This window comes from Sparus aurata, chromosome 7, assembly GCF_900880675.1.
Source record: "Sparus aurata chromosome 7, fSpaAur1.1, whole genome shotgun sequence".
Taxonomy (NCBI): Eukaryota; Metazoa; Chordata; class Actinopteri; order Spariformes; family Sparidae; genus Sparus; species Sparus aurata.
The window spans coordinates 18,732,886-18,755,128 of record NC_044193.1 but is presented as its reverse complement, the minus strand read 5'-3'; the positions used below and the strand labels follow the sequence as shown (position 1 = coordinate 18,755,128).

At 39.2% G+C, this 22,243-nt stretch overlaps 1 protein-coding gene across 3 annotated transcripts in view; it reads right to left on the bottom strand.

The window, feature by feature from the left end:
- cpne5a (copine Va) overlaps positions 1–22,243 on the bottom strand; it is a 79,831-nt gene that overhangs the window by 4,985 nt on the left and 52,603 nt on the right. For all 3 annotated transcript variants that reach the window (XM_030423223.1, XM_030423222.1, XM_030423224.1), the window contains 4 exons: positions 8,079–8,125; positions 6,703–6,884; positions 5,665–5,792; positions 2,909–3,011 (listed from right to left, as the gene is read on the bottom strand). In XM_030423223.1, the coding sequence (XP_030279083.1) occupies positions 2,909–3,011; positions 5,665–5,792; positions 6,703–6,884; positions 8,079–8,125 (460 nt within the window). The remainder of the gene's footprint in view (positions 1–2,908; positions 3,012–5,664; positions 5,793–6,702; positions 6,885–8,078; positions 8,126–22,243) is intronic.

Here is a 22,243-nt window from a genome sequence, read left to right as displayed (position 1 = left end):
TCGGGTGTACAGGTTTCTCCTCTACATGAATCTTAACCACAGCCCAGATGTGGAAAATGTGAAAGCTGCGGCATGAATGAAGGATATATGCTTGTGGTAGAAATGCATGTACAGGGGCAAAAGTAGGTCAGCTTTCCTGGAAAAACCTCCCGAGGGGAGCGGCCTGCCACAGATAGGAGTAAATAGACTGAGGAGGACCACCCTCTCCATGTTCCCTATCATTATTCATCCCTCCATCTCTTTTCACATTTTATCTTCCCCTCTCTGCCGGTCTCATTCCCCGTGACCTCTTGCTCTCACATGAAAAGCATACATTCTGTTTCCAGCAACACAAGACCCCGCAAGCACATACGGTACCTTTAAATGCCAAATCAGGTTCTGTATCCAGACCTGAATTATTTAGTCTACACCATTTGTTACTTTACGTGTACTATAAAGTCACTCAGGGGATCTCACGCCATCAAACTGTCCACACATTCTCTGTCATACCTCTCACTGCACAGAACATACATTCACAGTTACATGTTCTCAAAATAAGCATTTCATTGATTTTTTTTAAAAAGACAGTAACAATTTATTTTTCCCGTTTGTATCCATCGTAGATCGATTTTTCCAGTGCAAATCAAACCCAGATTAAATGTTGGCAGTGTACATATCTGCAAACCTCGGATATGCTAAAACTTTTTTCTTTGTTGCAACTTTACGATTCTTTGTGTTCAATTTTCCATTTGATGTTGTGACAACACTATGCTTGTGCTCTGCTTACCAAAACCTCTTCACTAAGGTTAGAACAAGACCATGGTTTGGCTTAAAATACCTGTTTTTTCACCACAACCACAGCTGGAAAACTCTCCTCAAAAATATCCAGTGGTGTCACACTTGAGAAGGATGACATACCGCGGTCCCTCGTCAAATACATCTACTTGTTTAACACTTACAAATGTTGAAACGCAGAAGCAAACAGCGGTCATTGGTTTGGCAGCCTTTTCCCCTGTAACTCCATCACCATCCCCTTCAATCCAGAGATGACAGTCAGGTCATAAGCATTTAATGTGAACATGATTTAACACGTTTTAATGAAATGTCAATATGGCATGTAGCCTATGATGCATACACACGTGTAGCTATCAGTTGTTTGCAGAAACATTAATTGCCAACATTTTACCCTGCTGACAGGTCTAGGAAATGCTCACACTTAAGCATCCAGGTTCTTTATTGCGTGTATTTAATAGGATTTATCTCCATTCTTTTCCTCTTTCAGTCAGGGTAAAGCAGAAGAGCATATCTTTACCTTTTCATTGTACCAAGCGGTATTTCTGAGTGAGGCAGACTCGGCACCCTTAGTTTAGTTACAAGAATGATTTAAATAATACAATATATCTACATGTCTCTTGCATCATTTAATACAAATTTCCTCCAAATCAAGCCTGACATATCTGATATCTTCAGAAACACTGGGTCCACTGGGTTTAACAAAAGCTTGGCTGAACAGCAAGAGTCTGTAATGACGGAGGGGATGAAAAGATTACTAGTAAGAACAGTGAAGAAGAGAGAGTTACAGCAGCTTGTAGGGTCTGCAAGACTATATACAGTCTTTATAGTCAGAGTTAATTCAGTGACATCCATCTAAATCTGCTGGCTTGATTATGACTATGACAATATAAGAATTAAGGTGACAAAATAAGGACATTCAGGTATCTTTTAATCAGCAAGTTTCCAAGTTGGCCTGACAGGTGAAACTTTTGCTTTGGAGTTATTGTCTAGTGTGTCTAGATTTTAAAATATTGATGGACTTTATGAAGTTACCGGTCGAGCCAGCGTCCCATCCAGAACGCAAACTGACAGCCGGAGACATAATTTAATACCTGGGCACAAATCACTTTATGTTCTGGTGTATCGGGTCAGAGATAGGGACCCTCTTTTATAATTTAAAATCCTGAGATTAAATTTGAGGCTCAAAAAAAAAAAAGGAAATCAAAGGAAAGATGTCCCCGGAGGCTGTCCTGTTAGATGTGTGGACATATGAGTCACTGACAGCTAAACTAAGCCAGAATAAACGTAACAGTACAGTTTGGTTAGCAGCACTACTTGTAACATCAGAAACAGATATATCCAATGTGCAGTCTCTAAAAATACACCGCAGCATCAGAGAGCACACATTAGAAACCAAAGCTGCAGAGATGAGCGCTGCACGTAACTTGTTCGTTATGATTCCTCTCAGGGTGAAGGCTAAATGCCAAGAGAGGCAGGCCATTCAGTCACTTTCGCTCTGTGGGCAGACGAGGTCCAAACTGGGAGGCGTGAGGTGGACACGGCAGCAGTCAGCAGTGCAGAGCAGCAGACAAGATCTTAAAAGGAAGGTGTGGCTGTTCGAATGGTTTGATTAACAGTCGCAAATTCCCTTTAAACCCAGTCTGCTGGGGGTCAGAGAGCCGTGTCGCTGTGATGACTCCCCGAGTGTGCATTCATATACCAACTATAAATGACACAAAAATGCAGCATGCAGCAAACACACAAGATAAACACGATGCTACTGTAATGTCTGAGCAAACAGGTGCCTTAGATGGTGCACTAGATAAGACCCTCGTATCTAATAAAGTGAACCTGTTGACCTGAGAGTGAATCTCAGCTGAGCCCCTCAGCCTCCCGAGGGTCTCAATAAAAAGGAAAGATATTGGACAAACAGAGCGGCCGAGCACAGAAGGTGAGACAAGTGGAGCAGAAAACATCCTATAAATCCTCAAATCTAGTGCCACTGGCTTATACACCGCTCAAAGAAACAGAAAGCCTGAGAGAAGAGCCACAGTAAGCTAAAAGCTCCTGCAATGTCAGTGCCCTGCAGAGGTAAGGGAAAAGGAGAGAGACAGAGAGGTGAACGTCCTCCAAGTAGTGTTCGAGCAGCACTTACATTCACTATGGCCTCCTTGGTCTGAGCCATGTCTGATATGACACCATCAGTGATGATGAGCAGGACAAAGTACTGAGATCCGTCCTGTACCGCTGCTGCATACCTGAGACAGAGAAATCATCAGCACATAATGGCTTAAGACACAAAGGTCAAGTTTAAAGAAACAGCTGCAGACTACATGTTCATGGATTCACAGAAACCTCCAACCACAGAGAAAGTAGCGGCAGAGCAGCCACCGCTAAGCCAGAGATTATTGAAAAAAAAACATTAAAAAAACATGATCTTCAGAAACAACTCCCCTCCACCCAGCATGTGACACAAAGGCTTAATATAGACACGTAAAGAAGTAAAATATGCTGCATAGCTCTTCACGTCTCAGAGGTCTATCCAGACACTATTATGAAACCCATCAGAGACACCACAGAGAGTGTGGCCTAGTTTCAATCGCCCATTGCCGGCTTCTGGCTATGAATAATTTATTAAACTGTTTATGCTAGTGCTGCAGTCTTATTCTTTCAGAACATTATTGATTGCCAAGCACTCAATTGACCAGACTTGATGAGCAAGAGGGGAAGAAAACGTGGCCGATTACACCGAGAGCCAAGGACAGGTCAGAGGTCGGCCTTTACTCTCGCTCTCTGTTTGGTAAATTTGATTGTGAGGCACTGACATTTTAATCAAAGAGCGTGCCCTGTTAGTGACAAGGCAAGAGCGATGAGGGGTGTTCAGGGGATTAGAGAGACATTTGTCTTCCTCATCTACAACACAACAATATGTGCATCACTCACTGGAGATGTTTGACCTCAGTAGCAATTTTAATGTGTATGTTTTGTTGTCGTGTTTACAAGGACCCAAGGAAGATTAGCGACCACTTTATGGAAGCTAATTGGATACCTGATAAAGAATTTGCAGAGTAATATCTGCAGCACAAAACACAAAATTTTTTTAATAGATTTTCAGATTCCTCCATAAATGAGAATATAGAACTTCCAGTTTGTATTCTGCAGCTGCATCTTTCATCCATTTTAGAGAGTTTTCTGCTCCTTTTCATGCTTGTGCTACACGCAGATAAAGCGTGTTAAAAGAAGACTCACATGCTCTGCACAATATCTCATGTTAAGTGTCTGTTTCTAGTCATGTAAAGAGTCATTTTAATCTTTTTATCGTTGCTTAACTGCATGACCTATTTCACTTGCTCTGAGTAGCTGAGACACTAATGGTCTGTAACATCTTAGTGAATAAAATTCAGTATTTGAGTATTACTGCACTCAGTACTTGGTTAAACTGCACCCTTTAGGCAAGAAGAGACTGCAGAAAGTGTAGTTTTATAAATGCATGAAGTCCCCATTTGCTTTCAACCCAGACCATTCAAAACCATAATGTGGCATTTTTTATGAGGCATAAAGTCCTCCTGCTTACTATCTTGGACTTGACAGACTATCGCCTCTTGCAGTACATAGTGGTATTAAGAGAGGAGCTGGTTAGCATGCAAACATCAGTAGATATCTCCGCTACAGCAAATAGATATCTCTGACATCTCTTCACACTCTGTTGATAATGTTAGGTCATTTTCATAATGTTTAAACCTAAAGTTCTGGCTATAACTTACTTACTCTTAGTGCCCCTTTATATTATGAATATCATTCCAATATTGACAAAATTGAAATCCACAAATTGGTGTGTTGCAAAAGCATTAAACATTTATAATCTGTATCTGAAAATATAATAAATGGTTTATCACACAGTTGTAAGAGGATGTAAGTCTTAAATACTAATGTATCTGTCAGACACTTTGGAAAACCTAGAAATGGAAGCTGGTGTATAAACAAACGACATCACAATGAGACAGTTATAATCTTATAAAATATGTCTTTTCAAAGAAACATTATAATAGTAGGTTATACTGTACACTGATCCATTTTATTCCCATAGAATGTCCTTATGTCTGATTAAAAATATTTATGAAATGATTATTAAATGTTTATATTGTGCTTATAAAAGGTATATTGAGTTAAAGTAAAGTGTTACCTTATAGTGCAACTGTTGGCAAACCAGAAATACAAGTAAATGCTGAAAATTTCATCTTAAAATTATAGTTCAGGCCAACAGTGCACTAACCTGAGTCTATGAGTTCTTAATATTCAAGCCAAAGCCAAGTCATGAGTCATCGTTGCCTGAAACTTGGTGCCATCTTGAGTCTGAGGTCGGGGTTCAGACAGTACACATGTGCCTTATTATAATTTCACTACTGTCTCAATCCTGAGACCATTTTTCAACTAATTGTGACTGCTGTGTTTTTAATGTGATGGAGCCACATTTGTACACGAATTCACTTTGTGCACTTATTCCATTTGCAATTACAAGAAGTTTTTGTAATGTTGTATTGAAGCATATTGTTCCACATTCACAGTTCAAGTTAATTTACAAAACAATGTGACTCGTCAGCGAACGGCTGAATAGCTACATGTTGTGAATCCATTTGTAAGTCCCCTGCCATTCCCGACACTTTGCCTTGAAACCCTCACATAGACATCTAAAGAGCTATATCACCTATTCTGCACAAGCCTGATTACCATGTCTATTCATCTCAGCCTGGAAGCTGATTGTTTATTCTCTCTTCATTAGTTCTGCTCAATCCAAAGAGAAACCATCACTCACTGACAGTGTGTCTCTCTGCTGAAGATTATTTACAGACTGGCTTTTACTGACAGAACGGCCGTGTCTTGTGGTGTTCAGTGGGTTAATTATGCTTGTACCTGGCCACATGATTAACAACAGGAGCAAAGTTGGTGGGTCCATACAGCTGAACCGTCTTAAGGCTTTGATGGTACGCTTCAAGAATCCCCTCCATGCCATTACAGTACGGGTTCTCAATGTTGCCATTCTGAGAAAAAACAAAAACAAAACATGAACGGTAGAGAAGCAACTTGGACTGCTTTCAGCTAAAGCTAAGCTCAGCTAAACACACTTCCAATTGAACTTTTGACTGGATGCTCATTCCACTGCAGCAGTGATGTAGCATTTAGATCTGACCGCACCTAACTACTCCCAGCTGTGATGATGGGGTGCAGGGCCATCAAATATTTTTTTTATCTCGGAGCAATAAAAAATTAGGGCTTCTCCATCATAAAACATGGTGTGGATTTACTCTTTGAGGGCAGAGTGACATTTTGAAAACCTTCTTTCCTTCCAGAGATATGATTGTCAATCTTTGCTCTAAAAGGCTAGCTTCATTAGCTACAAGCCATATTTCTAACCACACAGTATAACAAATATTTCAGCCAGGACTGTAACTTTACTTTTGAAATCCCATACAAGACAAGAGTATGAAAGAATGGGGCTTCAATTATATGGTGAGATGAATCTTAATTTGCAAATTTTAATGGAAACATGGAGTGATGCAGACGTTACCCTGTAGACAGACTCCTCATTAGACTGTACTATGCAGCAGCCAGAGCACATTAGCTGGCTGAGAGAAGCCAAATTGATTTAAGAATCCTTCAGCCTTACAGAATCTAATTTGCACTATAAAAGGTAAATGAAATTCACTCTGAATTATGCATGTCAGAGGTGTAGCAGCAGCATTCATCTCAAAATGCACACATCCATATTGCACATAAAAACATGCTTATCCATACTTGTTAGAGAGAGCATGAAGCCACAATTGAGTTCTCACACTCAAAGATAAACTCCAGGGGGAGGGCCAAAACTCATTTACACATGGAGATTAACTTTTTTTTTAAAATGGATGCATTACAAACTAAGTGTCTGAAATAACCCCATAGTTTACACACCAGAGGGAACTCATGGGAGACCCTCCCATCAGGGGGCAGCTTAGCACCGAATCCCAGGGCAGGAAACATCTTATCACTGTCATAGTCCTGGATGATCTCTCCCACAGCCTTCAGTGCCATGGCATAGGCATTCATCTGGTACGGGTTCATGTAGTGCAGTGAAGTGGACTGGGATGGATTTCCTTCCAAGACAAGAGAAGTCAGAGTCAGTAAAGCAAACCATGAAGCAGAGACGGATCTGACAGCTAGGAAACATAAGAGTGAGCTAAGACTAAATTGAATGTTCGGAACAGAGGTGAAGCTTGAAATGATTGCCTGGGTTGTTAGCAATACTGGAATTCTTACTTTTTGGACAAACCTCTTAATAGATGTATACCACTTTCAAAGATAAGGGTTTTTGAAGGAGCCTGTCCTCATCAGAAAATGACCATAGGTCAAAAACGAAAGCAGGCAATTGAGACCTTTGTTTTACATTTGTTGCTAGGCAGCGGCCTCTAGTACCTGTAGTACTTTGTACAGCAGCAAAGGAGGAAGTGAGGAGAGGTAGCATAAAGTCAATGTACGGAGGATGTGGGGCTGGATGATCAGGTTGGACAAGCACAGGACTTTCATTTAGGAGACGGTGACTCAACAGTGACTTCTTCTACTAACTATTCTACTTACCAAAGCAGAGAGGTTACATCACGCACGTAACGTAACATAAGTCACTCAGATAATGTAGGTAAGTTTGAAATGGAAGTTACAAAAGTAACATTTTGATTTGAACCCAAACCACCATGGTTTCCTAAACCTGACCAAGTAGTTTCAGTGCCCAAACCTAACCAAAGTGCGACTGTACGTCGAAAGTCCGATATGTGCATCGCTGTTACGGTTATGTTGTTTTGGGAACAGAGAGTTGTGTCGTTTAGGTATGAGGATGTGTTGGTCCAAAATACAGTGTAAGAGCTTGAGATTGGATGTTTCCTGTTTTGTTTTAAAACCAGGACAAGTCATTAGGTGGAGGATTAGAGAGAGAGGACGGAGATACTGTCTATAGCAATGTTAGATTTTCTCCCCATCTCAAGAATCTACCATGTCATCTCTTTCAAGTACATTATGTATTATTAATATTTCGTACTAGACACAAAATGTCATTTTACCTTTCCTTAATGTTGTTTCTCTTTCTCGCTATATTTCAATCAACAAAAAAGTGTACTTGACTTAGTTTAGGCAAAGTGCTTAGTGTTCATGTAAAACTTCAATAAAAAAAAAAGGAAAAAACGTTACAAGCAGGGAGAAAACTCCAGCCCCATCTTTGATTCATGGGAAAAGCCACAGTCATACATCAGAGGACAGAAATGGAAAGCAGAACAGGGTGATGTAGTCAAAACACTCACCATTTGATGCAGTGAAATCAATGGCCACCGTGAAGTGAATCTGAGTCCTGAAACAGATGAATGGGGGAAAGGATGCTGTTAACAAAAGAGAGGCAGGAAAAGTCAGCGCTGCAGTTTAATGAGGCTCGGGTTTCACTGTGCTCTCTGCTCTACATCTCATCTGAGAGGAGGTGTGATACAAAGAAAATGTGGTGATAAAACACCTTTATTGTCTGTGCAACATAGGATGATATCAGGTTTTTATTATTCAATTATGTATCAGCGTTAGCAGACGTTTGATTCTGGTCAGACAGCAGGTACTGTATTTTATTTTTTGTAATCTCTGAATAAAACACCATATTTGAACACTTAACAGGCACGGCTGTAAAGTCATTACCACAAACACATTGCACAAAAACTAATTTGGTAATTTCTCACATGGTCATAATGAGTTGGCTTAGTGATTTAATATCTCACTGAGAGAAAAACATTATTAACAATGGAAAAAAGCTGAACACACAAAGCTGAACAAAGAAAATAATTCCAATACCTCAGCTGTTTTGACAACTTACCTTGTTTTGTTTTTTTCCAGATGTATAAACATTTACACAATCCTGTGTACCGTGTACCCCGTCATCCATTAATGCCACCATCGTTATCATAACCATCATTATTGCCATTATTATTTATCAATCAACATTTTAAGATCTTGCATTCAGTGTATCAATCTGAAAAAGGAGCTTAACAAAAAAGCTAAAAAAAAAAAGAAAAGATGCTGCATATTTATGTTATTCATGAGCCTGTAATGACAGCCCAAACCCTGAGAAAAAACTAAACATGGCCTAACTAGTCTCTGCTGGATTTGCACGTTTCCCCAGAGAGACAAACGAAGAGCGAAGGCGAGGAGAGCTCAGATCAAAGTGTGTGCTCTTTCATTGTGATTAACACTGATTGCCTTTCTTGACTTCACCTCCATTCAGAAATTCTCACAAGCACAGCAACGGAGATAATGGCGACTTCCTCCTGGGGAGACTCTGACCCACGCTCATTAATCAGCATTGAGCTGGACTGCTCAGCTGACAAAGGGGGAATGCTACAATGCCGTGCTGCCTCAATTTGAAAGTCTCTGCTGATTTCTATGGTTAGTTTTGAATGTTTGGCTTGAAAAGCAAGGTGGTGAGTTCGAGTTAAGGCGGAGCACAGGGCAGCTTAACATGGTCACACAGTAGCTGTCATTCAAACTGCCAATTAAGTTCATCCTAAGAGAGGAGCTGCTAAACTCTGCAGCAGGTGGAGGTTCCCATAAATTATTTAATGTGAACGTTTATGGGGACGCAGAAATAGCAAGACTCTTTTATGGCATTAATAGCCCAAAGCCAATAACAAACCTACATCCTTTTATCACCAATTTCACACTTTATAGGCAAAAAGAAAAGTTTTCAAACAAATAAATAGCCAAGAGATGAATTGACAGCAAAATTAATCATTAGTTAAAGCTTGAAATAAAATCCTAATGAAAGGTTTTAATTAATCACCCCTAACATGCCTGTTCACCCTGCTTAAAATGATCAGAGAAATAATCCTGTTTCCCGAAATACAAATTTAGTATAATCAAGGTTAAGTTGAACAGACAACAGAGAAAGAAGTCTTTCCAAAGGAGGATTTACAGAGTATTATCATCAGACACGATGAAAGTTTTTACCAGCTCGCTGATCAGAAATTTATAGAAACATTTAGCTTTGGAACATTTAATTGATGTGCAGTTATTTCTGGTGAGGCTATCAAAAGTTTTTTCTGGCCAGAATAACTACATCACTACATGGACACTGTCCAGATATATATCCAACACCAACATTCGGTTCCATTGCCAATACAGGAAGCAGTGTCCCATTTATGTAGCAGGGCATAAAGCAAGAGTGTGAAGAGTGTTGAGAGTGTAAAGTAGAGTACAGTGTGTCTGACTTCCCTACTGGAGACCAGTCTTTGTTCTCCACCACTGACCTTGCCTTTTTATTACCTCGCTCTCACCACAGAGTGATGTGGCAGTTCAGACTAGCACAGAAGTCATTTTAATATCACATTCAATCATTCATGGTTAAAACCTTGGGTAGCACTTTATAAACCATGTATTAACAGTTGCAAATGTGTATAAACAGCAGTTGCACACTTATGATGACCATTCAAATAATATTTAAGGATGAGCTACACAGTATTTATTAACCATTTACAAAGTACTAGATACATCAATTGCAACTTAACAATTAACAATTGCTAATAAATGGTTTATTAAGTATATCATTGAAACGACACAGTAGAACAACTATTCATTTAAGTTAAATTGACTATAAATGTACCATTTATTAATGAAAAATAGTATAAACGGTTACCAGTCCTTGACACGAATGTCCTGACAGAAATAACCACAGTTTATGTACCATAAAAACAATCCTCTCCTAACTTTATCCATGTGAAGTAGTATCCCAGTGCAGATGAGGTACTGACACACTGATCCTGAAAGAAATTTAAATATCTGTGCAGTGATGAGGTCTTTCATTCTTATTATCCCTATTATCCCTATTAGAAATATTGTCGAACTATATCTTAATATACTTTATCTTTAGTCATCTAAAATACGCGTCTTCCAGAAAAAGATTTCAAACCACCCTGAAGTTTGGTCTCACAATAGCACTGTACCCAGGGTAGATATCGGTTCTTTCCATCTGGGCTGAAGTCAGAGTTAAGGTGGAGCTCATTATCATACTCTGTACAGTAGCTTTCCATGAGGATTCACTGGATGACTGGGTTCAGAAATCATTGGTGTCCCTTTCTATTAGAGGACAGTACTGTGTAACAAACAGACCAGCAGACCACAGACACACACACACACGGTCCTCTGGGACCAGAATCCGCTGCTGTCCATCACAAATACTGCATCACTGTGTTCATTGACTGGACTGAAGGACTTGCTTTTTTTCCCCTTACGTCACTTGTGATGCACAGTGGGGATTTGTTTGAGAGCTGTGTTCACAAATTATTCTGAGACTTAAAATCAATATGAATTGATGTTGACTGATGCTGCAGTATTGTCGGTTTTGCAGAACCGATGGCTGGTTGCTGCTCTGAGATTTGCTATTTTTATCCCAGCAATCCTCACATCTATTAGTCCTTGAGAGCAAGTAATCTTTGAGTCATCATTCATGTTTTAGTCTCTTCCTTGAGTGATATATTGCACTATGGACAAATTAATGTGCCATCACTATTTCCAACATTTGATCAGGAGTTCATAAATCTGACACTGGCCTTTAAAAATGGCTTCTACCATCTGGCTTCAGTACAAATGCTCAGGAACAGGCAATCCAATAATTCCCTGTGGACTTCACTCTGCCCTTTCATATCATCACTAACTCTCTAAGCATCTCCTCTTCTCCCAGATTTGTACTCAGCTGAAGTGACAGCTCCTCAATCAGGCGGCGTATCACCTTGAATCTCTGCAATAGTTTAAAATAGGTACAAACATATCAGTGTCGTATTGACTTTTCCCTCCAGTTAGACAAACACCATATGGCGGGAGACGTTGTAATGTGAAATCTCTACAGTCTTGGCAATCTGAATAGTGTGTGTTATTGTATGCAATGTAAAACAAAGACTGCAGCTACAGTACACCTACAGTCTCATTAGTATGAGCTGGAAATTGTCCAACCAAGACTAGATCAATGAGCAGACTGGCACAGTGCTTTTCTCGCATAATGATATGCAAAAGGAAATGGCACAAAGCTGTGGCTGTTCATTATGAAAATGACTATTTTTCACTATATGTGCCTCTGAAAAATAGCAGTGCTATGAAAAACACTTCATTAATTCCCAGTTTTAACCATTAAAACATTTTAGTTTAGTTATTCTGATACTTTCTGATTAGTGTTTTACTGCCTTATCCTGATTTTAGCATATCTTTGGAATATCAATTTTAAATAGAGATTATACGGTAAATTTACCCAAAAATAAAAAAAATTCCCACGTCCAGCGCAATCCAAGTCTCTAGAAGCCCAGAGATCTCAAATTGATTTGAAAAGATGTTATTTACAGCCTTGACGCTATTAGCTTAGTGGCTACAGTGAAGATTTAATCTTAAGAATTGTGTAAATATGGTATTTTCAAATCAATTTGGCATCTTGGGGCTCCAGAGACTTCGATTATATCAGACAAGCTGTATGGAACCATTTCATGTTTTTTTCTTTTTTTTTTTTCTTGACATTTAAAACAAATCCAAACGGACTTAAATTGTTATGAGAGGTTTTTTAAATGCTGTTTTGCTGTAAAGCTCCAGAAATCATTTTTGCGGACAGCAAAACTTCACCTGACTTTTCCTTTTTTAAATTCAAATGATTATTTATCTAACATGCTAAACTCAAAAAGTGTGAAGAGAACCTGAAAGTACTTCTTAAAATCTGTAGGTATTCCTTTAAATGCTGCATTCCCACCCCATGCACCCGATCTCTACTAACATCCACTCCATTTGCACATCCAGAGGGTCCGCCACATTCAGTACCCCCCTTAAGCCAATCAGTGTGGAGTGGAAGTAAGTTCTAAAGCCCTCTAACAGCAAGTGTACATTGATGCTGACTTACTGACAACGTGCAACAGTGTTGTGTTCATCATGGAAGAAGTTCATCATAAATGTAAGCTCCGAACCACAACCCATACCAACGTAATATGGCTCAATCTGAACAGGAAAACTTAGAAGTTCCTTATTGTATTTCAGATCAACCTTCTCTATAGTTTATAAAACTGTAGACATGTTCATTTGATGAATATTAACAGGGACTGCTGCAGAAACCAAACAGCTTATATCCATCAGAGTGAAACCAAGATGTTTACCTTCCCTCAAAGAAGTACTGCTTATGAGGGAACATGAAATCATGGCTACGAAAGGTACAACAGTTTCTGTTTCCACCAGAGACCTGAATGAAAGGTGCTTCATTCAACAGTGAATGTGACTACACATCCTGACGCAAAGGGAATGGGAAGGTTTCGGTTTAAGAAACACTTAAATGAGGCAGCCTGTTTGTAGCCTGAGAGGTGAAACGGAGGGCTGAAAAATATCCCGCAGGCACTCTCCGCTGCATGTTTGGCATAGCTGCTGTGAGCTCATGGTAATAACTGAAGGCAACTAAGATGAAATATATCGACATTTTTAGCAACTCGGATCTTCTTCTCTCATCTGGACTCTGGTGACTCGTCAGTAAGAGTATAACTTCAAAGAGGTTTTAGAATGGAAGTCAATATAAAAGTGAGGGGAGTGAAAGTGGGACCTTGAAGACCGAGGGGGGAATGTTCACCCACCCCCGGTGGAGTCACACTGTTTGATAGGTCAAGAGAGGCAAGACTTCAAATGCACAAAAGTGTCATGACCTTCTCTGAGCGCAGGGACAAAAACCAGCACAGTTGTGTGTCATACATTCTGCCTCTGCATCCCTGTAAACCCAAACGTGAACAGGACCAACGGTGGCTCAGTGTCAGGGTGACAAACCAAAGAAGCAAAAATCCGCACAGTAACTGAAATCTTTTAATGTCAATACCCCTCCTTTCCTGTACTTCTGCGAGGTGAAAGGATAACAAAACACTAAGCAGGCAGTGAAATATAACCTGGCAGAAGAATATGAAATATCTCCCTATTTTCAAGAGTAAGTGAAAAGGGGTGAAGAAAAACAGCGTGCTTCTTCGGTCTAACCACTCACCAGCCCTAGATGAAATGGAAAAAATATCCATTTCTCCCTTTTCAGGACAACAGGATATTTTGAGATGAAACTATTAAAGCTTAATAAGATCTTCACACAATAAAGGTTTCACACGAGCCACTACACGGCCGATCTCACTGGAGATTTAATTTGAAAAGAAACATTTTCGACATGCGATGAAAAGAATATAAATCTTTCATTAGCCTCTCAGGATCAACGCCCTATGTGGCTTTTGGACTTTAATTACCTCCAGTTGACTATATCTCTGCTCCAATTGAACGTTAATGAAAAATTATGAAAAACCATTACACTGTGAAACCAGGCAGGATGTGAGGGTGGTGTCTGGTGAAGAAATTGCTTTTTTACCCTCCACTTGAGAAAAATCATCTAAAATGCATCATGGTGGTTCTCATCTGTTAGAAATCGAGCAGTATAGCGAGCACGTATGAAAGGAATCGATAGCAGAAATCTAAAATGTCAAATTTGGGTGATATATTTCTCATCATCTCACTGAATAGCACAACTGGCAGGCATTCGGGTTCAGCTGTTTGCTTTTTATGCATTTGGGTGAAGTTGAAGAAACTAATCTCTCTCACACAGCTACAGCAGCACAGACGCCAAATCAAAACTAAGCAATCCAATGGACGAACACTGGCTGTGCTCCGTGCCCCAGCCCTTAAATTGCAAATTTTGTCCGTGCAGATGTGCATCTATCCTGAGCCTGATTCAGGGGATTTTGCGACTTGTAATACAGAGGCGTGTGTGAATGTGACACTTGTCTTATAGTAAGTAAGATAGTTTTTTGAAGATGTGAGTGTAAGATTAGGACACGACGGGATTACAATTATCTTCTCAGATAGATAACATCTGATTTTCTCATCTTGGAGATAATTGTTTCCCTGAATGCCACCAAGCCAATTAAAACATCTGGTAATTAGATGAAACATACATTTAATCTTCACTGGCCTTTGCCACCCATTGCATGTTTGACTGTCCCAGTGGGGCAATTGTTTTAGTTGCTGATGCAGTTCTGTGAGTTTTTCTCATCCTCAGTTTAAGGGTTAAGGTTACGGAGGTGTGGTTTATTTTCATAATACGCATGTTGTGAAGCTCTGAGACAGTAGGAGTGATTAAGGGGCCTAACTTGATGAATATTCAGTGGAGATAGGCTCTAATTATAGAGGCTGATAAGACTTCAAAGTTGCCTAAAGGTTTCATGGTTTAATTGACCAAAACAGCAGCTACTTTTGCTGAACCCTCTCCAGTTAAACACTGTAAGTCTGCTGTTTCATTTTCCATGGATACAGTTAATCTTATCTATCATGGACCAGCAGCATGCTCATTATTTCATCTCTCCTCTGCCAGTACTAGTAATCTTGTTTATTTTCTTCATCAGTCTGTCATGCAATCTGCTCTAAGCAGAGACTCTGTTACATTTTTATTTATTTATTTATTTGCTTTTCTTACTTGATATCTCTGGCTATTTATGAATGTGGAGATTTGACGTAGTGAAATGATATCCATCAGTCACAAATCGTAGCTACCATTGCTCCAATAGATCATGGAGATCTGTTAGATAACAGCAGTGCAAAAATAATATCCGAAAATGATGATAGGCTTGTGTCTAGAATATACATATGATGGCGTAGACATGGTGTTCTAGTGAGCTGTGGGCTTATAAATAGACATCAAAGGAAGGTGGAAAGCCACACACTCATAAACCAGATACAATCTTTGTATTTTCAATTATATGACTGAATGTTTCGGCTCAGATAAGCTTTCTTTTTTGGTAAAAGAAGCCTGGACTCATATAGACATATATAGATTTAAGGACAGGTGATTCGTATCAGAGAGCTAAAATGGTAATCAGTATGACCATAGAGAACATCCACAGAGAGGTGATCCAGAGCCAAGAAACATCTCAGTTATCATGTCCACATTATAGGATGCCCTACACACAAAACAGAGAAACAAAAAAACAACAACAACTGGATGCTGAAATTCAAACTTAGTAACGCAACTTAAGAAGAATTTACAGTGAATATATATTTGTGTTACTCATACTTGAGCTTATGTACAATATTGTGTTCTTTGCATTTGGTTGTATTTACAATAAACAAAAGGTTTAAAAATATCTGCATCTTTAACGCAACAAGGCTGAGAACCTTTAAGCAACATTTCTCATTGAGCCTCTTCATCAGGCTGCTGTTTTTTTCGGACAGATTCTGATTGTGTACCGAGTGTGTGTCACCCTGACACCCAGTTGTTACAATGGGTAAGGCTTGCCTGTCTATGCAATAACGTTTTCCCGGCGCATGTTTTGTTCTCTACCTCCTCCATCCTCAGCTAGCTAAAACCACGTGAATGTTTGTCACCTACAAAGTAACAATTAGATCCAATCTGTGTTGCATTCAAACCTGCACTTGGCACAATATAATACATCAACGCAATTACCTAAATTGCTGAAGCAGTACAATACTGTAAATTCTGTGATGAATCCTACATTCATCAAGGTTATTATGCAGATTTTAATTTGGACCCACTCTCTAAAAAAATCCTTCAAGTCCTTCAACGTTGAAGGACTTGAAGGATTTTCTTCATGGCTGTTGCATCAGACTAGAACTAATAAACTGGCAACTGAGTGTAAATCTAACTGCAATGCAAAAATTAAAAACCAAACAGGCAGCAAAAAGCAAGCCATCTTTGATATTAGTTAACACAGAGAGTTAACAGACAAACAGGAACTACTTTGGGTTTGAACCCACAAAGACAGAGAATTACATAAAAATGACTCAATATTAAATTATGTGGTTTTGTGTGTCTAACTAACCATCCACGTATTTTTCAGCGTAATGATTTTGATGCTGTTCTTCTACTTTGTATACGGTATGCTGGTTCCTAGAAGATGGACATACATTGATGTTTAATAATCACTGCTTTGAATCAGCTGTCAGATGATTCGTAGAAGATGATATGTGCTGCAATGTTATTAGATTTCCTCAACAAATATCGTTGGATAATTTTTCACAACCGAAAGAGGCATAAGAGATAAAGACAAATGGGCAGTTCAGAAGGGTTAACAATGTAAGAATTAAAACAATGATTATATGATTAATTGAGTCATTAATGAATGATTCAATTAACCGAATGATTAAAATTTAAGGCTGCCTTAGATCACAAACATTTGGAATATATATATCAATAAATCATTCTCAAATTAATTTTGACAGCACAGTCAAGTGCTCACATAAAATGCATTTTGGTTTATTTTCTGGTTTATTTTTTTAATATTGTAGTAAAAGATAAGAGCATAAACAAAAACATAAAAACGCAAAGGTGGAGACAGCCTTGACTTACAGCGCAGAGCTTGAAAATAAGACTCAGTATTACTGACCCATTGTTCCCCCATAGATGTCATGTTTTCAATGCGATGTTCTAGACAACTCTTATCTCCTTATGAGAATTTTATTGCAAAAGCACTTCCATTTTAGAGAGCACTTCTAAAAAGAAAAACATTTGGGAGACAGTGACAACAGAAGACACTGAAGCTGCAGCAACGTTATTTCGGGGTTTTGGAAAAAGGAAAGCGAAAAAAAAAGAAATTGACACAATTATGGCAATTGTTTTTTTTTTTAAGTATAAAGTCTCTATCTGCTAACAGCCCCTGTTGAGAGTGTTGAGCTTTTAAAATCTCTAAGTACCACTCTACATAATGCTTCACTCCCCATGCTGGGTCACAGTAATTAATGAGGTAATCTGTCTTTCATTTGTGTCTGAAACAGTTGTATGTGAAGATTAGCACTTCACTGAACAAGATGATGGATAAACCATGTTTTGAGCTTCGAACTGATGGCATTATTAACAGTTTAGTTCCAACCCGATTTTGCTGAGAAGAAAAATTACTTGAACAACAGATTTAGTAGAAAAATAACATGTGGCAGCCTTTGACGGAAGATGCGTACACTTTTATTCAAACTAATTTAGCTCAGTTAGATCTAAATCAGAATCAAGGGGCTCTTCATTCGCCAGGATGAAGGCTGACATTTTATACTTTTTTAGTAGTTCTCCTGAGAAGAGTCTTTCTCAGGGGAACTACTATGAATGTGATGTTCACTGGTGGTTCACTATTAAACAGAAGGCCCACCTCCTGTTCAATAACCCCTGCAGTAGTGTATTCTAATATTCTGGAAACACATAGCAGATAGCCGTCTTCCTGAAATATTTTTTTTCTTTCAGCTGGTGCTGCATTTGGTGTATTATACATATTACAGTAAAGCAACCTTTGCTCAACCGTCTGCCTGCTCTGTGCAAAGGCGTTACCGTTGGAAATTTGAGCAGATTTTTCTTATGGTGACATCTTTGATCAACAGCTCAGTGGTGGTGTCTTTCTCCCTGTATTTAGAAAACATGATTTTCACATCTGAGGAAAAACATTCTGAATATTTCTTCGGAATTTCTCGTCATGAGATTTGAGTTTCTGCAGTTTAAAGCCACTGTGACGTCAACCGTTGGTTTGTGGACTACCGTTTCAAGCAGTGTTGTAGTCAAGACCACCTCAACTGAGACCAAGACACAACCAGATCAAAGATCAAAGCACGACAAGATCAAGTCAAGACCAAGACCAGACCAGTACTACTCCCACACTGCATGACCCACTTACAATAAAATGTGGAACATGCAAACTAAAGGCACTCCAAAAAATTATTTGAAAGATCCTGATTTGTATAAAAACAACTGCAGAAGACAAATGAAAATGTCTCTTCATTCACTTATTATATGCTACATACTGTATACAATATATAAATATGTGTGTGTATACATAAATGTACCATTAGAAATGTCTTGATAAATGGGTCAGCTTTGTAGAATTTTATGTGTAGGAATTTTACTTGCTTTTCTATGAGTACAAGTCAGAAATACCAACAAACTCATGGGAGCTGATATCAATATTATGCAGCACTCAGGCTTTGAGACCAAGACTGATTCCGAGTACTATCACACTAGCTTTAAAGCCTGTTTGGTGTTGAGGATGCTTCTGCCTTGGTTTTTTGGACCCAGAAGTGAACATAAAAGAGGAGCTAGGAATGTTATATTGATTGGATCTGACTGAGAACTAGAGAAAACGCTGTGGTAGCGTCTTGTCAATCACAAGATAACCACGCCCTGAAGGTGCCGTGTTTTATCTTTCATTGTACTCTAAATGGGGGCATAATTTATGCAATGAACATCATGCTATGTTGACGAAGACTTGAAACTAGTGATTGAGACCATAAAATCATTAGGAAACTGTTTACTGAGGTAACAAATCAAGTGAGAAGTAGGGTATTTTTCTTATAAACTTACATACAATCTGACTCTCTTTTTGAAACCAGTGGAATCACCTCTTGCTGGCCATTGGAAAGAATGCAGGTTTGAGGCACACTCACATTGGCTTCATTATTCAGACGTTTAAAATTCAACAATGAGTTTTTAAAACAATTGCAGACAAGTTTAATTTGTTTACATTATTTTAAGGTCTGTAATTGATTACAGACATCTTTTACCTATTAATCTCAAATACCCCACTCATTTATAAAGCGTTTTTCTTTGAGCTTCCTCCCTTACAAATGTCAGGAATGTGTCTGCACGCAGTTAAGCAAGAACACCATGAGTACATGCCCCAGAATCAGAAAATCCCAGGGCTCATATTTAGGTTACTCAGAGCTTGGCTAAGTTTTAATTGGTCTTATTGTGAAAAAACACACACAATGCACCAACAATAGAACAAGAAACCCCACTATCTGAAACATGAATCTCAATGTAATACATTCTCATTTGAACCTACAGCGTATTAGGATTTATTGTTTGTCTGTTGTCCTTCTCACTCCATTTTCCTGCAGGGTCTCAAGGACAAGTGAAATCAGAGGCGAGCAGGCAATAAAGAGAAGGCTGAAAACACCGTAACTCTGAGTGTGTGTGTGTGTGTGTGTGTGTGTATGTGTGTGTGTGTGTGTATGTGTGTATGTGTGTGTGTGTGTGTGTGTGTGTGTGTGTGTGTGTGTGTGTGTGTGTGTCCATTTGTGGGAGCTAGAGAGAGCAACCGGACAGATCTGGGACACTCAGCCATCAGTAGCACAGCAGCAAAAAACTAAAACCAGGGCAGCCACTGATCCACTGAGGAACATTTCCATATGTGACAGGTTGGCTGTCCTTAATTAAGCTCTCAGATCTTCTACATATTTCATCATAGTCATTCATATTCATCCACGCAGTGGATGTGGATGCGGACAGGATTGTCTCCTTCGGGTGCCGCACTTTACTCACATGTGGAAAATTCCAGGCCAGCCAGTAGCCGGAGTCGATACCAGTGAAGATAATGTGGATGGGTGCTTGTACTGCAGCAGGGGGGCAGAAGTAATGCATTTAAATCTGCTGTATTAAATCTCACTGCATTGATTTTCTACCTTATTTCCATGTATTAGTCACCGCAATGACATGTTTACAATCCCCACATCCCTCACTAATGTTGTCTGTATAGCTGTAGGAAGTTGCAGCAGACCACTTAACTCCCACTATTGACTTACATTACTCATATCGTAGGTAAGCACGGTGAAATGTGAGTAATGTGTGGGTCAGTGCCTCTAACTGTGAACTTTTTCAGTGTTGTAATTTTGGGTCAACCACACTGGATTGCTAAAATATACCAGGCAAATACACAATGCAAAACATAACATTCTTATGTTTATGTTTTCATTTATTTGGGATACAGTGGTAGACAATTAAAGGAGAACTTCGGTCGATTTAAACATGCAGCTTCATTGCTCAAGCTACCCTTGACTTGCCAGTACCGAAGACGCGAACAAATTTGGTCCAGCCATTACAGAGCTCAGTGAACGGAGACGTAGCATTGAACGCTAACAGCATGGGGTCAGAACTTTACACTGTGTTTTAAGCATCTTAACATGCTCCACATCTCACACCAAAAGTTATGCAACATCAGCAGACACCTTAGCACACAGCATTGTAGCGTGTATGACTCAAACTGAATAAAAAAGTAGTTAAAACAGTGTGTTTGTACAATAAGCTACTTACCTGTTTGTTGACATCGGCGTCTTCCGGTAGCTAGACCAAACTAGTCAATCCGTCGAGCGTGCGCTTACTCCCTCACTGGCGGAGACGGAAACGTAATCCAGCATTTTCGTGTTTATGTTCATAATGTACATGTCCATGTTACAGCCTGTCATGAGCCATGAGCCTTACAATAGCCTGTTAAGCCTGTTAAGTGCACACTCGATGGATATACTAGTTTGGTCTAGCTACCGGAAGACACGGATGTCAACAAACAGGTAAGTAGCTCCTTGCACAAAGACACTTTTAACTACTTTTTTATTCATTTTGAGTCATACACGCTACAGTGCTGTGTGCTAAGGTGTCTGCTGATGTTGCATAACTTTTGGTGTGAGATGTGGAGCATGTTAAGACGCTTAAAACACAGTGTAAAGTTCTGACCCCATGCTGTTAGCGCTCAATGCGAAGTCTCCGTTCAAGGAGCTCTGTAATGGCTGGACCAAATTTGTTCGCGTCTTCGGTGCTGGCAAGTCAAGGGTAGCTTGAGCAATGAAGCTGCATGTTTAAATCGACTGAAGTTCTCCTTTAAGAGGTAAATAGGAAATGGTGACCACTTGCAACAAAGAACTCCAACCGATTTCAAACCATAGACTGTGAAAAATGAAAGTAGTCTTGGTGAAGTCACCGATGTGTGGCCGCCGAAATGGAGCCTGGTTGTGGAAATGTAGCAGGACAGCTTGCATCTAGTTGTCACTCAACGTGGCCATGCCGTTAACTATGCATAACTTTAAGCCATAATGTAATTTTAAAAAGTAAGTTACATAAAAAACAACTGTCATGAACAGGGTAATTGGTTGTAGACATCAAAACTGTTGTCTGTCTGGCTGAAAGTAAGGCGTTTTTAAAATGGGTGTTTGGGGGGATTTTATGACACGTCAGAGTCAAAACATGCATGACCCGAAACACCCACACTGTCAATAAAAGACACTAAATTAAGGTAGAGGCTCAGGATGTTGCTACTTTGACTGCAGCAGCGCCTCGACCTTTATCTGACAATAAAATCTGGCAGATAGGAGCTAAAACAACCGGCAAGAATATATTGTCTTCGTGACTGTTTTTACTGAATTCTGTTGCAGACAAAGCTCTGGTGCATGTGACAACAAGGGTGGTTATCATTATTATTATTATTATTATTATTATTATTATTATTATTATTATTATTATCATTATCATTATCATCATCATCATTATTATTATTATTATTATTATTATTATTATGAGAAGTGAAATATTGCACATAAAAACAAGATCAAAATCATTAAATGTGGGTTCATTATCATGGGAGGTTTCCATATTTTGGGGTTTTCAGGCATTTCTGCTTTATCAAGTGCCGAGTGGAATGCC